This window comes from Balaenoptera musculus, chromosome 2 (genome assembly GCF_009873245.2).
Source record: "Balaenoptera musculus isolate JJ_BM4_2016_0621 chromosome 2, mBalMus1.pri.v3, whole genome shotgun sequence".
Classification (NCBI taxonomy): domain Eukaryota; kingdom Metazoa; phylum Chordata; class Mammalia; order Artiodactyla; family Balaenopteridae; genus Balaenoptera; species Balaenoptera musculus.
The window spans coordinates 84098125-84115113 of NC_045786.1; the positions used below are offsets into that span (position 1 = coordinate 84098125).

At 39.6% G+C, this 16989-nt stretch overlaps 1 protein-coding gene across 1 annotated transcript in view; it reads left to right on the forward strand.

Annotated features, from left to right (window-relative positions):
* FBN1 (fibrillin 1) overlaps positions 1-16989 on the forward strand; it is a 252818-nt gene that overhangs the window by 19794 nt on the left and 216035 nt on the right. Inside the window, exon 3 of the mRNA XM_036841971.1 lies at positions 16680-16762. Coding sequence (XP_036697866.1) covers positions 16680-16762 — 83 coding nt within the window. The remainder of the gene's footprint in view (positions 1-16679; positions 16763-16989) is intronic.

Here is a 16989-nt window from a genome sequence, read left to right on the forward strand (position 1 = left end):
TTTGTTATGTATTTGATTCTTCATTTTAATTTTTTAAACTTAAAAATGTGGATGAAATGACATTGATTTCTTATTAGAAATCATCTTTTTCATCCCTTTATTTTATCATTTAATTTCTTATAAACATATTTATCTTTTTGTTAAATGAAATCCTCACCACTCTGGCAGAATTCTCTCTAACTTAGGTTGTCTTAATTGGAAGTACATTTGAAATCCTAAACCTTCATTTACCATTTAAGATGCAGGTATTGTGTGAGGTGCTGGGCTTGTAAAGATAAATCTGAACTTTCTGTCTTTAAAGAGCTCACATTCTAAAAGAGAGGATAATTACTCAGTTCCAGGGGATCTGAAACGCTCAAATAACTTGAATACAAGAGTGAAGCCACTAAATACAGTTCAAAACCGACCTGCTCCCTCGCTTCATTTGGAAGCCGCTCTTTTTGGAAATGGCTCATGGAACCCTTTGGTCTGTGAACTAGTCCTGGGTCCTGATTTTATATCATAGTTGCTGGTGAGGTAGGATCTTCTGGTTTGTAGAATAATTCAGGTACGTTGAGGATTAGCATATCCAGTTACTCCCCGTTTTTTAAGTTCCTGATTTATGGACTTAGGGATATCCTGTATTGGCCCTAATGGGCTCTTGCTGGGGGTGGGGGATGGCACTGGGCCTGGGGCTGGGAAGGCTTCCATTCTGGCTGCCCTCTCAGGACTCTGGAGTGGCCTGGGTTTAAGGTGGTTGGTTCTCACAGCTCACCGGGCAGCTTGCTATGGCTGCAGGGACCATGGGTTTGAGTGGCCAATTTTTCCTCTGGTTGCCTGCCGTGGAATGTGTTTTCCCATAAAAACAGCATTTTAAGTCTGTGGTCAGGTTCCCAGACCAGCCTACAATAGCCTATTTAGCTGATAATGTAGCTGAGAGGCTGCTATTTGGCTAGACAGGGGACCAAACCACCACCTATTAACATTGTTTCTATTGGAAAAGCCATTCCAAGTTCTAAATACCAGTATAGAAGTGACATTTTGGAGCCCTACCTGTTTGTCAGTTGGGAGCTGCCACTCCTTGGAACTGGAGTGTTGAATCACCCTGCACTCCCGACTCCTGAAGGATGCCATGCTTTCGCCTAAGCCTGACCCCATTGGCCGGTTTTCCTGTCTTTTCCTGGGGCTGCCGGTACATTCAGAAGATATTATCTCCCTGGACAGAGCTCTTGGTCTGAGAACTTCTGGGAAGTGGTGAGAGTCATGGTTTCAATCCCCTGTTTCTTCTGTGGGTGGTAAAGAGGTGGAAAGGGACCAGTTGGAGCTTGGGAGCAGTGAGTTCCATAGACACCATCCTGGGCCTGCCTGTTCTGGATCACCTGCTTACTTTGTTTGTATTTCAGTCATCTCTAGAATTTTGCCCACCCTTTACAAAAGTACAGTATAGCTTTGGCTTGAGTAAGTGGAGCAGATCTCCCAGTCTAAGACAATATCACGCTAGTCTTGAACTCATAGGTAAATCCAAGGGATTGCAGAGTTCTGGGAAGCAGTTCTTTAGAGGGATCACGGGTTTATGTGATACCGCTGGTTAAATCCTCGTAGAGGCTGGAGAGATGCAATTTTGAGACACACTTTTTTTTTTTTTTTTTTGTCTGTTTTGAGGAAATCCCTCCTCATCCTTATAGAATCAAATAGTAAAGTTTCAACTTCATAAACAAATACACCTCTCCCCATGTTTAGATGGGAGTCCCTTTTGTACACCCAGCTAGGGGTGTGATGCCAACGGGCCAGACAAAGATCCCTTGCTTTAGAGAGAAGTAGGTCTAGTGCAAGTTTACTACGGCAGCGAGTTAGTCAAACCATTGCCTTTAGAAGCTTACGAGGCCGCACAGGTGATTTAGTAGTCTGCGCAGACTTTTGTGTTCTCAGTACTGTGCAATCCACAGTACCAGAGGCGGAAAGTGCCCCACGTATCAGTGGGATTAGGACTTGCTGCACACATCCATGTGCTTCTGGTCTTCATGGTTCAATCTCTGGTTTCCTGTTCCAGTGCACCCTGTGGCTTTAAGTTCTTCCTTTTTTATTTCAAAGAAAAGCACACACATGCACACGTTCCAGTCACCTATAAAAGATTCCAACAGGATTTAAGTTGGCCGCCACTCCAAAATGACCTCCCGAATTTGGGGAACTGCCTTGGCAGCTCTCTGTTTCCTTAGCTAAGAAAGGCTGAGGGTGTGTATGTGTGTGTGTGTGTGTGTGTGTGTGTCCCTGATATGGTGACCTAAATTCTTTGGCTCTTAAGTTCTTGAGCTATTGCTTCTGATCAACACAAAATTCCCACAAAAACACAACTTAGGGTATACAGCAAATGAAACTGTGGAGGCCACACCCTCTCTGTGCTGTCCGGTGCTGAGTTACCCTGATCACCGTGGGAAAAGCCTCCGTTCAAGCAGCACATCTGGAGGAACCTCTCAAGGCTGCCTGGTGAGCTTTGTGATGGTTGTCTTTTGGAATTGGCCACACATTCTGGCTCCATCGATGACTTTGATCAGTCGCAACAACCTGCCCTAAGAAAATACACTTAAAACTTTTGTTGAGTTGAGTTGCCTTTGGGATTTTTGATTTTCTTTTGCTAAATAAATAAGTAGAATCAGATATTTATATATGAGTGTTTTCTCTACACTGGTTTTGTATTTTCTCGAAGGAAATATATTGATTCCTGAGTTATAAACATTGATAACTTCACTGATTAGAATAAATTAATGATCAGAATATCAGCAAAATAACCAAGGCATGAAACCATTATGCATTACTGTTTAACTGTCTATAACCTTTCAAATAAGCATGAAATATTCTTCCCTTAAATAGGTTCATTTTTAACAAATAGTTCTCACTATTAGTTCTCCATGTTGGTGGCATTTACAGATGGCCTATTTATGACACCAAAGTTCATCTTTGTTAATTGTGCTTTGTACTTACTAAGGCATTTAGTCAGTGTTATCTTGTGTGGTTCTAAATGGACTCCAAGATATTCTAGGCATAACAAGCATGGTTCCTCTGCTTGAAAAACTATTAGACTGGGATCAGAGGGGCTGGGGGCAGGTTTCACAGATGAGACTCTAGACATAGAATTATTTAAAGTATATAATTGTAATAGAGCATGTGTACGTTTATGAGAAGTGTGTCTGGAATTGTGTTGGTGGGTTGAAACATGGTGGGATTAATCAGGGAGGAGGGATTAACACTCTGCGGGGGGAGGGGGGATGGAATTATACATTAAAAGGGAAAGATAGAAGAGCTAGTATAAAGATGGAAGAAGAGTTTAGATTTAGTGTGTGTGTGTGTGTGTCGGAGGAGGGGGCTTGTGCCTGACTGACAACTGAGTTGGCGAAGAGAAGGAGTAGGGCAGGAGGGTGGAAGTTGATGGTGATGAGAGTGGGCAGGTAAGACAGGCCTACCTGGTGGGGATCTGAAGCTAATAGTGAGATGTTTAACATTTTACAGAGAGTAAAGATCCATCTCTGGATCAGAGGAGAGCAGAATTAAGCATGGTGAACATGAAAACATGCTTAGCTCCATTGTCCTAACAGAGTAGAGAGGAACTAGGAAGCCAGGAAAAACAGAATGTAGTATTAGTCCAACAGTGAAAACACCAGGATTTGGACAAGGGATTTACTTATGGAGTTAGAGAATTTAAGAGTAGTTTCAGCAGTGAGATGAAATGAAACTAGTGACCCCTCTTAGCAACTGGGAGACATCAAGTTATAATTCAGAGAGTCCCCTTCCATGCTTACCCTGGATGACGAGGCTAAACACCCTTGTTCTGGGCTCCGTTAGCTCCCCAGGCAGACCTTGATGTCAGTGTTTTACCTGTCATATTGACAGGCTTTGCATACGGGTCCATCTTCTTTCGAGAGCAAAGACTATGTCTTAGTCAGTTTTGGGAGAATTAACAGTTTAATTATAATTGCATGGTAAAAATATTATTGTTATTTTACTTTTTTAATAAACTTTTAATTTTAGAAGAGTTTTAGATTTACAGAAAAATCACGAGGATAATACAGAGAGTTCCCATATATCCTGGACACAAATTCCTCTGCTGTTAGCCTCTTATACTAGTTTGATACATTTATTACAGTTAATGAACCAATATTGATATATTTTTGTTAACTGAAGTCCATTCTTTATTCAGCTTAACTGATTTTTTAACTGAATGTCCTTTTTTATGTTCAGGATCCCATCCAGGATACCACATTACATTTAGTTATCATATCTTCTTAGGCTATGACAGTTTCTCAGACTTACCCTATTTGTGATGACCTTGACAGTTTTGAGGACCGTTGGTCAGGAATTTTGTAGATTATCCCTTAATTGGGATTCTTTTGGAAGGAAGTCACTATGCACAGCTCACACTTAAGGCATAGGGAGTTATGCATCACCTTCTTGAAGGCAGAGTATCTACATAAATTATTTGGAATTTGCCAGCACAAGAGATTTCTCTTTTCTCCCATTTATTTATTTATTCAATCATTTATTTACCAGTCTGGACTGATGGACATTTATTTTATACTTTGGGTTATAATCCAATACTACTTTTGTTATTTTGTTACTTAAATGGTGCTAGCTTTGGCCACTGGGAGCTCTTGATTTGGCTCTTGTATCCCTGACATGTCCCCATCATTGTGGGTATTTGTTTCTTTGTTTGGCACTTTCTTACTTTCTTTACTTTCTGTCGCCACAAGATGCTCCAGACTCACCTTGTACATTTCTTGCCCAGTCCTGGAGTCAGCCATGTTTCCCAGGAGCCCTGGTTCCTTTTATTGGAGAATGATATCAGAAACCAAGTGTTAGGTCTGGGTGTTAGGTATACTTGTCTTAGTCACTTTTATTTATCTAACACACTGCCTAACACATAATAGATTCTCACTAAATATTGTTGAGCGGCTTTGTGCTGGTGGACAAGATGATTATTCATGTGCCCTGTTGTGTGCTCAGCAGTGAACTTACTAACTGCACAGGAAGATAAGTTATGTGATCTTGGATACCTTGAGTTTGAGGTAGTAACAGAACATTTGATTCTAGATGTCCTGATAGTAGGAACTGAAGAGAGAAAGAGAGGGGGAGGAAGAAAGGGAAGGAAGGAGGGAAGAGAAGAGGAGGGAGGGAGGGAAGGAAGTCTTGAGAAACAGACAGACATTGACTTTGGAGGAAAGGATAATGGAGACACCAGTCTACCAGAGATGGGAGAGAGCAAGAAGGGGATAAAGCTCCTGCAAATGGTTCTTCTTCTTGTTCCTTTTTGAGATCATTTTAATTAAGAAAAACTGCATGAGGTAGGTTAGAGGGGCTGGCTGGCTGGCTTGAGTCTTCAAAGGAGAAAGCCAGGATTGTCTGTGTCCCAGCCAGTGTTGACTCAGACAATCCAGAAATGAGTCCCTGGGTCTGGAGGGCCCGGCTGAAGCTTGAGGAGGCCATGGAAGCTGTCTTCACTACCGGGGTTTGAAGTTTCATTTCTCGACTTGTTGTGACTGGCAGATGGGCTGGAACAGTCACATGTGGTGTTCAGATCACTGCTGGGAGATGTGACCTCTGCCTTCGGCTGTGAGGAGGGCCAGAATACAGGAAATAAAATAAGGGGGTAGTGTTCGCAAACTTTATTGAAGCAGTGGATCCCTTTATTGGGTAGCACTCATGGTTTTTCTTTTTACCTTGATAAAATTTGTCAAAGAACTAATAAACTAACGATGTGTGGTTCACAATATATGTAGCTCATTTGTGTTTTATAGTTTCTTCATTATCTATCTCATTTTTGACAGTGAAAGTTATGATTATTTTTAAACTCTGGAACAGTGGGATATTAGGATGTTTACCTTGAGGCATGTTACATGGGCATATGGGCACCCATCATTATGTGGGAGGCATATGCTTTTTGATACCCCTCCACGCTTATAGTCAAGAGGGCTAAATCATAACTTTTCTGCCTAAAGGTCAAAAAAGCAGGCAACTCACAGAGCAGGGTCCATCTCATTAACCTTTACCTAATGCTTGTTATTCTCCTTGCCCAAGGTTTTATCACTTCACAAGCTGAGAAACTCATGCATATGAAATAAGAGCCCCTTGAATTTGTCTTTATTACCCCGGTCATGTCTGAAAAGGAGTTTGCACTTGGGATAGGAAGCAGAAAGGCTCTCTTGCTGAAAGACAGGCCAGACTCGCAGAAGTGAGTTGGCTAAGGAATGTGGACACACTGCAGACGTCTTGCACTGAGGCTAATTCTTGCAATGATGTGGTCAGACGTGGTAGAGCCCAGCTGTTTGCTCCATTGAGAGGGGCTTTAGCTAGCCCACACAATCTCTGAGTGCTGTGTCTGAACTGGATCCAAATATCCAGCCTGCTGAGGCTCACCCAGCCCCCAGAGTGATTGGAGTTGGCTTATTGCAGAGCACAACATTCAAAGAAACTGGTAAGAAAAGTTACAGACAAAGACTTAGTAATTGAAAAAAATGTAATGTATAGCAGTAAAGTGGAATCTAAACATATTTTCCCCTTCCCCCATAAACTATGAAGATACAGGTAAAAACCGTTTATGCTTAATCTTTGGTCAGTTGATGGACATTTTGTGATTTTTTTTATCCATGCCACCATGAATGCTACTGGGTGAATATCATCTTGTCCCCTAAATACATCTTTGCCTTAACATAGGGCTTAAGACAGTGTACTCTAGAATAAGACTTCCTGAGTTTAAATCTCCATTCTCTACTTCCAAGCTATGGGACCTTGGCTAGTTTGTTCAACCTTACTGTTAAAACGGTAATAATAAGGTTTAGCTCGAAGAGTTTCTATGACGATGAAATAACGTATCTTTAGCACTTAGTATATCTTTTCCCTTTGAATTTTACCTTTAATTTGCGGAATACCACTGCCACTTGAATGGAGCTTTATCTCTGACTTTTTTTTGGTGGTGGGTTGGTAGGTATGGCTGATGAAGTGAAAAGGAAGAAGAAGAGGTACAATTGCTACACTTTGATTTACACAAAAAAGTAACTCCATTAATGATTTGTCTTCTTTGTTAATGATTTTCATGCTGAAACCTTAGAGTAAAATCTTTTAGAATGGAAATCATCCAACTCGTCTACTTTAGACTTTACATATCTTAGAACTTTCCAACTTATAAATGAATGAAAGACATTCATTTATTTCTAGAATTATAGGTGTTTTTTTCTGTGTGTAAGTAGAACAGATGCCACCCAGCTTGTTTGAACATGTTCTGTTAGTTTGCAGTTCTCAAAACCAAAGTCAGCAGAGGAGAAATCTTACATCTTTCTAATACTTTGCATTAAGCCACAAGACATAGTAGTATTTAGTGTTGTTGAAGAATGAATGGTAACGAGATTAATGCAATTGTCATTTGACGATGTTGGTTGAAATTAAATAATATATTAGGCTTTCCCTGGTGGCGCAGTGGTTAAGAATCCACCTGCCACTGCAGGGGACACGGGTTCGAGCCCTGGTCCAGGAAGATCCCACATGCCTCGGAGCAACTAAGCCCGCAAGCCACAACTACGGAAGCCCGTGTGCCTAGAGCCCGTGCTCTGCAACAGGAGAAGCCACCTCAATGAGAACCCCGCGCACCGCAGCAAAGAGTAGCCCCCGCTCACCGCAACTAGAGAAAGCCCGCACACAGCAACGAAGACCCAACGCAGCCAAAAATAAAATAAATTAATTAAAATATATATATATTACTTATTAAAAAGGACAAAGTTATTAAACTCAAAAAAGTCAGAGCATGCAAACACAATAAATCATAATTCAACATTATATAGAATTTTAAGAAATGCAGTGAAATGAAAATGAGATAATTAATGAAAGGGAACTGTGAATGCCTCATTCTAATGAAGCAGAAAGCACCTGTTTATGAGATAAGAAGTTCATACTTTTAAAGTAAAATTGTTGCTTTAAATAAAAGATGATGATTCATTCAATGAATGAATCCAGAATCTACTGTGTATCAGGAGACAGAGATGTAAAAATAAAATGCCTGCTCCCAAAGCACTAAAAATCTACAGGAAAGTTAACTAAAAATTACAGTGTACTATGAAAAGTAATGATAGAGGGTGTTTTAGAAACTCAGAAGAGGAGCTCCCAAAGGTGAAGGTAAGATTGGAAAATCTTCCTAGAAAAGAAGGTGCAAGGATTAGGAACCAAGATGGCGGAGTAGAAGGACGTGCTCTCACTCTCTCTTGGGAGAACACCAGAATCACAACTAACTGCTGGACAGTCATCGACAGGAAGACACTGGAACTCACCTAGAAAGACACCCCATATCCAAAGACAAAGGAGAAGCCACAATGAGACAGTAGGAGGGGCACAATCACAGTAAAAGCGAATCCCATAACTGCTGGGTGGGTGACTCACAGACTGGAGAACACTTATACCACAGAAGTCCACCCACTGGAGTGAAGGTTCTGAGCCCCACATCAGGTTCCCAACCTGGGGGTCTGGCAATGGGAGGAGGAATTCCTAGAGAATCAGACTTCGAAGGCTAGTGGGATTTGATTGCAGGACTTCGACAGGACGGGGGGAAAGAGAGACTCCAATCTTGGAGGGCACACACAAAGTAGTGTGTGCTTCAGGACCCGGGGGAAGGAGCAGTGACCCCAGGGGAGACTGAACCAGACCTACCTGCTAGTGTTGGAGGGTCTCCTGCAGAGACGGGCGGTGGCTGTGGCTCACCGTGGGGACGAGGACACTGGCGGCAGAAGTTCTGGGAAGTACTCCTTGGCGTGAGCCCTCACAGAGTCCGCCATTAGCCCCACCAAAGAGCCCACGAAGGCTCCAGTGTTGGGTTGCCTCAGGCCAAACAACCAACAAGGAGGGGACCCAGCCCCACCCATCAGCAGTCAAGCAGATTAAAGTTTTACTGAGCTCTGCCCACCAGAGCAACAGTCAGCTCTACCCACCACCAGTCCCTCCCATCAGGAAACTTGCACAAGCCTCTTAGATAGCCTCATCCACCAGAGGGCAGACAGCAGAAGCAAGAAGAACTACAGTCCTGCAGCCTGTGGAACAAAAACCACATTCACAGAAAGATAGACAAGATGAAAAGGCAGAGGGCTATGTACCAGATGAAGGAACAAGATAAAACCCCAGAAAAACAACTAAATGAAGTGGAGATAGGCAACCTTCCAGAAAAAGAATTCAGAATAATGATAGTGAAGATGATCCAGGACCTCGGAAAAAGAATGGAGGCAAAGATCAAGAAAATGAAAGAATTGTTTAACAAAGACGTAGAAGTATTAAAGAACAAACAAACAGATGAACAATACAATAACTGAAGTGAAAACTACACTAGAAGGAATCAATAGCAGAATAACTGAGGCAGAAGAACGGATAAGTGACCTGGAAGACAGAATGGTGGAATTCACTGCTGTGGAACAGCCTAAAGAAAAAAGAATGAAAAGAAATGAAGACAGCCTAAGAGACCTCTGGGGCAACATTAAACGCAACAACATTCACATTATAGGGGTCCCAGAAGGAGAAGAGAATGGACCAGAGGAAATATTTGAAGAGATTATAGTCGAAAACTTCCCTAACATGGGAAAGGAAATAGCCACCCAAGTCCAGGAAGTGCAGAGAGTCCCATACAGGATAAACCCAAAGAGAAACACGCCAAGACACATAGTAATCAAACTGGCAAAAATTAAAGACAAAGAAAAAGTATTGAAAGCAGCAAGGGAAAAACGACAAATAACATACAAGGGAACTCCCATAAGGTTAACAGCTGATTTCTCAGCAGAAACGACAAGCCAGAAGGGAGTGGCATGATATACTTAAAGTAATGAAAGGAAAGAACCTACAACCAAGATTACTCTACCCGGCAAGGATCTCATTCAGATTCGATGGAGAAATCAAAAGCTTTACAGACAAGCAAAAGCTAAGAGAATTCAGCACCACCAAATCAACTCTACAGCAAATGCTAAAGGAACTTGTCTAAGTGGGAAACACAAGAGAAAAAGGACCTACAAAAACAAACCCAAAACAATTAAGAAAATAGTAATAGGAACATACATATCGATAATTACCTTAAACGTGAATGGATTAAATGCTCCAACCAAAAGACACAGGCTTGCTGAATGGATACAAAAACAAGACCCATCTATATGCTGTCTACAAGAGACCCACTTCAGACCTAGGGACACATACAGACTGAAAGTGAGGGGATGGAAAAAGATATTCCATGCAAATGGAGATCAAAAGAAAGCTGGAGTAGCAATACTCATATCAGATAAAATAGACTTTAAAATAAAGAATGTTACAAGAGACAAGGAAGGACACTACATAATGATCAAGGGATCAATCCAATAAGAAGATATAACAATTTTAAATATATATGTACCCAACATAGGAGCACCTCAATACATAAGGCAACTGCTAACAGCTCTAAAAGAGGAAATCGACAGTAACACAATAATAGTGGGGGACTTTAACACCTCACTTACACCAATGGACAGATCATCCAAACAGAAAATTAATAAGGAAACAGAAGCTTTAAATGAAACAATAGACCAGATAGATGTAATTGATATTTATAGGACATCCCACCCAAAAACAGCAGATTACACTTCTCAAGTGCGCATGGAACATTCTCCAGGATAGATCACATCTTGGGTTACAAGTCAAGCCACAGTAAATGTAAGAAAATTGAAATCATATCAAGCATCTTTTCTGACCACAACACTATGAGATAAGAAATGAATTACAGGGAAAAAAACATAAAAAACACAAACACATGGAGGCTAAACAATATGTTACTAAATAACCAAGAGATCACTGAAGAAATCAAAGAGGAAATCAAAAGATACCTAGAGCCAAGTGACCAAAAACAAATGACAGAAAACACAATGATCCAAAACCTATGGGATGCAGCAAAAGCAGTTCTAAGAGGGAAGTTTATAGCTATACAAGCCTACCTCAAGAAACAAGAAAAATCTCAAATAAACAATCTAACCTTACACCTAAAGGAATTAGAGAAAGAAGAACAAACAAAACCCAAAATTAGCAGAAGGAAAGAAATCATAAAGATCAGAGCAGAAATAAATGAAATAGAAACAAAGAAAACAATAGCAAAGATCAATAAAACTAAAAGCTGGTACTTTGAGAAGATAAACAAAATTGATAAACCATTAGCCAGACTCATCAAGAAAAAGAGGGAGAGGACTCAAATCAATAAAATTGATAAAGGAGAAGTTACAACAGACACCGCAGAAATACAAAGCATCCTAAGAGACTACTACAAGCAACTCTATGCCAATAAAATGGACAACCTGGAAGAAATGGACAAATTCTTAGAAAGGTATAAGCTTCCAAGACTGAATCAGGAAGAAACAGAAAATATGAACAGACCAATCACAAGTAATGAAATTATAACTGTAATTAAAAATCTTCCACAAACAAAAGTCCAGGACCAGATGGCTTCACAGGCGAATTCTACCAAACATTTAGAGAAGAGCTAACACCCATCCTTCTCAAACTCTTCAAAAAAATGGCAGGGGAAGGAAAACTCCCAAACTCATTCTATGAGGCCACCATCACCCTGGTACCAAAACCAGACAAAGATACTACAAAAAAAGAAAATTACAGACCAATATCACTGATGAATATAGATGCAAAAATCCTCAACAAAATACTAGCAAACAGAATCCAACAACACATTAAAAGGATCATACACCATGATCAAGTGGGATTTATCCCAGGGATGCAAGGATTCTTCAATATACGTAAATCAATGTGATAAACCATATTAACAAATTGAAGAATAAAAACCATATGATCATCTCAATAGATGCAGAAAAACCTTTTGACAAAATTCAACACCCATTTATGATAAAAACTCTCCAGAAAGTGGGCATAGAGGGAACCTACCTCAACATAATAAAGGCCATATATGACAAACCCACAGCAAACATCATTCTCAATGGTGAAAAACTGAAAGCATTTCCTCTAAGATCAGGAACGAGACAAGGATGTCCACTGTCACCACATAGTTTTGGAAGTCCTAGCCACAGCAATCAGAGAAGAAAAGGAATACAAATTGGAAAAGAAGAAGTAAAACTGTCACTGTTTGCAGATGACATGATACTATACATAGAGCATTCTAAAGATGCCACCAGAAAACTATTAGAGCTAATCAATGAATTTGGTAAAGTTTCAGGATACAAAATTAATGCACAGAAATCTCTTGCATTCCTATACACTAATGATGAAAAATCTGAAAGAGAAATTAAGGAAACATTCCCATTTACCATTGCAACAAAAAGAATAAAATACCTAGGAATAAACCTACCTAGGGAGACAAAAGACCTGTATGCAGAAAAGTATAAGACACTGATGAAAGAAATTAAAGATGATACCAACAGATGGAGAGATATACCATGTTCTTGGATTGGAGGAGTCAATATTGTGAAAATGACTATACTCCCCAAAGCAATCTACAGATTCAATGCAATCCCTATCAAATTACCAATGGCATTTTTTACAGAACTCAAAAAAAAATCTTAAAATTTGTATGGAGACACAAAAGACCCCAAATAGCCAAAGCAGTCTTGAGGGAAAAAAACGGAGCTGGAGGAATCAGACTCCCTGACTTCAGACTATACTACAAAGCTACAGTAATCAAGACAATATGGTACTGGCACAAAAACAGAAACATAGATCAATGGAACAAGATAGAAAGCCCAGAGATACACCCACACACCTATGGTCAGCTAATCTATGACAAAGGAGGCAAGGATATACAATGGAGAAAAGACAGTCTCTTTAATAGTGGTGCTGGGGAAATTGGACAGCTACATGTAAAAGAATGAAATTAGAACACTCCGTAACACCATACATAAAAATAAACTCAGAATGGATTCGAGACCTAAATGTAAGACCGGACACTATAAAACTCTTAGAGGAAAACATAGGAAGAACACTCTTTGACGTAAATCACAGCAAGATCTTTTTTGATCCACCTCCTAGAGTAATGAAATAAAAACAAAAGTAAACAAATGGGACCTAATGAAACTTCAAAGCTTTTGCACAACAAAGGAAACCATAAACAAGATAAAAAGACAATACTCAGAATGGGAGAAAATATTTGCAAACGAATCAACAGACAAAGGATTTATCTCCAAAATATATAAACAGCTCATGCAGCTCAATATTAAAAAAACAACCCAATCCAAACATGGGCAGAAGACCTAAATAGACATTTCTCCAACGAAGTCCTACAGATGGCCAAGAAGCACATGAAAAGCTGCTCAACACCACTAATTATTAGAGAAATGCAAATCAAAACTACAATGAGGTATCACCTCACACCAGTCAGAATGGGCATCATCAGAAAATCTACAAACAACAAATGCTGTAGAGGGTGTGGAGAAAATGGAACCCTCTTGCACTGTTGGTGGGAATGTAAATTGATGCAGCCACTATGGAGAATAGTATGGAGTTTCCTTAAAAAACTAAAAATAGAATTACCATATGACCCAGAAATCCCACTACTGGGCATATACCCAGAGAAAACCATAATTCAAAAAGACACATGCCCCCCAATGTTCATTGCAGCAGTGTTTACAATAGCCAGGTCATGGAAGCAACCTAAATGCCCATTGACAGACGAATGGATAAAGAAGATGTGGTACATATATACAATGGAATATTACTCAGCCATAAAAAGGAATGAAATTGGGTCATTTGTAGAGACGTGGATGGATCTAGAGACTGTCATACAGAGTGAAGTAAGTCAGAAAGAGAAAAACAAATATCGTATATTAACACATATATTTGGAACCTAGAAAAATGGTACAGATGAACTGGTTTGCAGGGCAGAAATTGAGACACAAATGTAGGGAACAAACGTATGGACACCAAGGGGGGGAAAGCTGTGGGAGGAGGTGGTGGTGGTGTGATGAATTGGGCAATTGGGATTGACATGTATACACTGATCTGTATAAAATTGATGAGTAATAAGGATCTCCCATATAAAAAAATAAATTAAATAAAATTCAAGAAAAAAATAAAATAAAATATGATGATGAAAGTATAACAGCACATATTTAAGAAATTAACAGTTATAGTTGGGCATTAATTGAGAAAGCAAAAGAACTCTCTACTTCCCCAGATCCTCATCTCTTAAGGCAACCAGTTTTAACCATTTCTGTTTTTAGTTCTTCTCACATTTATGCCAGTGACACCATGTTCTGTGTTTGTACTTCTATGTCTAGATTTAAACAGTACCTATTGGCTTCTTGCCATGAAAGATAGGGACATAGCTCACTTAGATCTATACCTTTTACTCTCTCTTCTCCTTCCCATTTTTAAAATAATTATAGAATGACTTTCAGCCATTCTATAATTATTTGGTATTTATAATCACTTGGTATTTATAAACATTATATATCTAAACCTCTATTTCTTGGATCAGTTGCTTTATTTCTTTCCACACCTTTCTTTCCAACTCGTTTCTTGATTTATGATACATAAAGGTTTAAAACATTTACATTTTGTTTTGTAACCATTGTAAATTGTAACATTTTTCATGTTTTGTCTGTGGGTTGATTCTAAAGGTTGAGGAAGCAATAAAGAATGTCTATATTATTGTGATTTTTCATGTATCTTGGAAAATCTTTTGAATATCTTGCTTTGCAGGGCTGATAGGACTGATCCTGGACTCTTTTTTTCTTAGCTTTTTTACCCTGTTATATGTGTTGTTACTCCATAAATACACTCCTTCTTGTCAGACAATATGTCCTGAGTTTTGTCTGAAAAACATCGTTACTCCAACAGCAGACACCCTACAAAGGCTCAGGGATCCTCTGAAGTTATTCCAGGGTTTGATTTGGGGTTGGACTGAATCCAGTGGAGTTGTTGTAATGGGCTGTTGGTGGGGAAGGTTTGAGGTGGTTGACTTTGGCCTGGATTGTCATTTTAGATTGAGAGAACTCTTACGAAGCTTACGTGTCCTCCTGCCCCAGCCTTCTACCCTATCTTTTTCCTCTCACTCCCCTTTCTAAGATTCTGAGTTGCCCTAGGAAGTTCTGGGCACTCTGAACTGAAGCTTGGGGCACTACTTTGTCACAGGAGGGAAAAAGAATTGAGAGCCTTTGGCTTAGAATTCCTAATAAAGTCTTTCTCTCTTTCTTAATCTCTTATGGTACCTTTGGCTGAGTAGCTAATTTAGGTCAGAAGATGATTCCACCACGATGCTGCTGTGTGTTTTCATTGTCCTTTTCATATGTAAGCTTTTCATGTTCATTATTTCATCTGATACACACACACACACACACACACACACACACACACACACACATAATGTGGACAAGGCAGACATTTCATTATCCCAGTTGTAGAGAAATAAACTAAGGCTCAGAGAGGTCCTAACGTCATGCACATATTAAGCCTCTATCCAATCATTTTCTGTCTAGCCTTGGAGAAGCCTTGGGCTGTTGGGTATGGATTTGGGGCCCTCTCCTTGGCTCTTCCATCCTTCTTTCTATTTCTTTTTCTGACCTCGGCATCAGTTGGTCTGAAGTGTGCATTTTTCCCTGCAGAGTATTCCAGGTTCTCTGGGGCTGTAAAGGGAGTACAGGACAGGGCAAAGACTTTACCTCACTTCCTAATCCTGCATTTGGTTAAAGTAGTGAGTTCAGAGGAAATGCAAGAGGGTTCTATGCATATACAGGTATGCATTTTAGCTCTGCAGTTGTTCTTAAAGGCTTATACTTATGGGACTACAGTATTTATACCAGCAAGCCTTGGAATAGCTCCTAGTTTGTGAAATTGATTGCAAAACCTTTGACCTGCCTTATCAGCCCCTGAACTCGAGGAACTGGCATCAAGGTTTAGGCCCTCAGATGCGGCAAAATGAAATGAATGAATGTTTCTTTTGGATCTCTGTGTGTTATACCCTCTGCCTTAGTTTCCAGTGGAAAATTTGTTAGATCTTTACCCAGTTGCTCCCTTAAATTGTTAAATAGGATCATTTGGATCCTGAATGTATCCTGAATGGAGGCTTTGCTCCAAGACATGTGATGAACTGTAAACAAGGAAGCCGGAGTGACATTGGCTTTGTTTTCCTGTAACTGCTGGTATCAACTATGTTTCCAAATTTTGGCTAAAGAAATATTTACATGTTTTGGCTTTTTTTTTTTTTTTTCTGACTAATGTCAGAGTGTGCATTCCTGTAATTCTGGTGAAAGGAAGAATGTGGTCACGTTTTACAGGGTAGCTGGGCCATAGGAAAAGATATACACAACTTCAATGGATAGAAATATAAAACCTTACATGCAGTAGATTTTATGATGACTTTCCTTAATTAGATTGGTAAATTTATTGTTTAAACTAGTCTCATATGGCTCCATAAATTTTTATATCTGTGCGTTGTGATAGAAAGCACTGCATTTTGTTCCTGTGGTTTTAATTTTCCTGATGTGCTGTATGCATAGGTGATATTAAGCATATCCGTATTGGTATCATTATGTTAAAATGTCCCAAACTACTAAGCCAGCATTGAGTCCCATGAGTTTACTTTTCTTGTCTGCAAAGATTAATACTGTTCTAATAACTCAGGATTTTTTTCCTTTTATTTGGTCATATATTCTTTTTTTTAAAAAAAGTATGGAATTCTCATGATTGAATTTTTTTTGTTTTTGTTTCAGACCTAATGTCTGTGGATCACGTTATAATGCTTACTGTTGCCCTGGATGGAAGACCTTACCTGGTGGAAATCAGTGTATTGTCCGTAAGTAAATAGTCTGTCATTTTTCATGTTCTTGTTTTGTTGTTTTGGTTGCATGGTGATTCTTAGTATTTGGTCTTCTGTAACTGCATACCATTAATATGTTTAGAGCAGAGCCTTCCAGCTCTAAGATTTTCCTACTTTCTCTGAATCCAGCTTGGGAAATATATTAACTTGGTCAAACCACTGTTATACTTTAATTCAATGACTTCCTTTAGAATGTTTCTGAG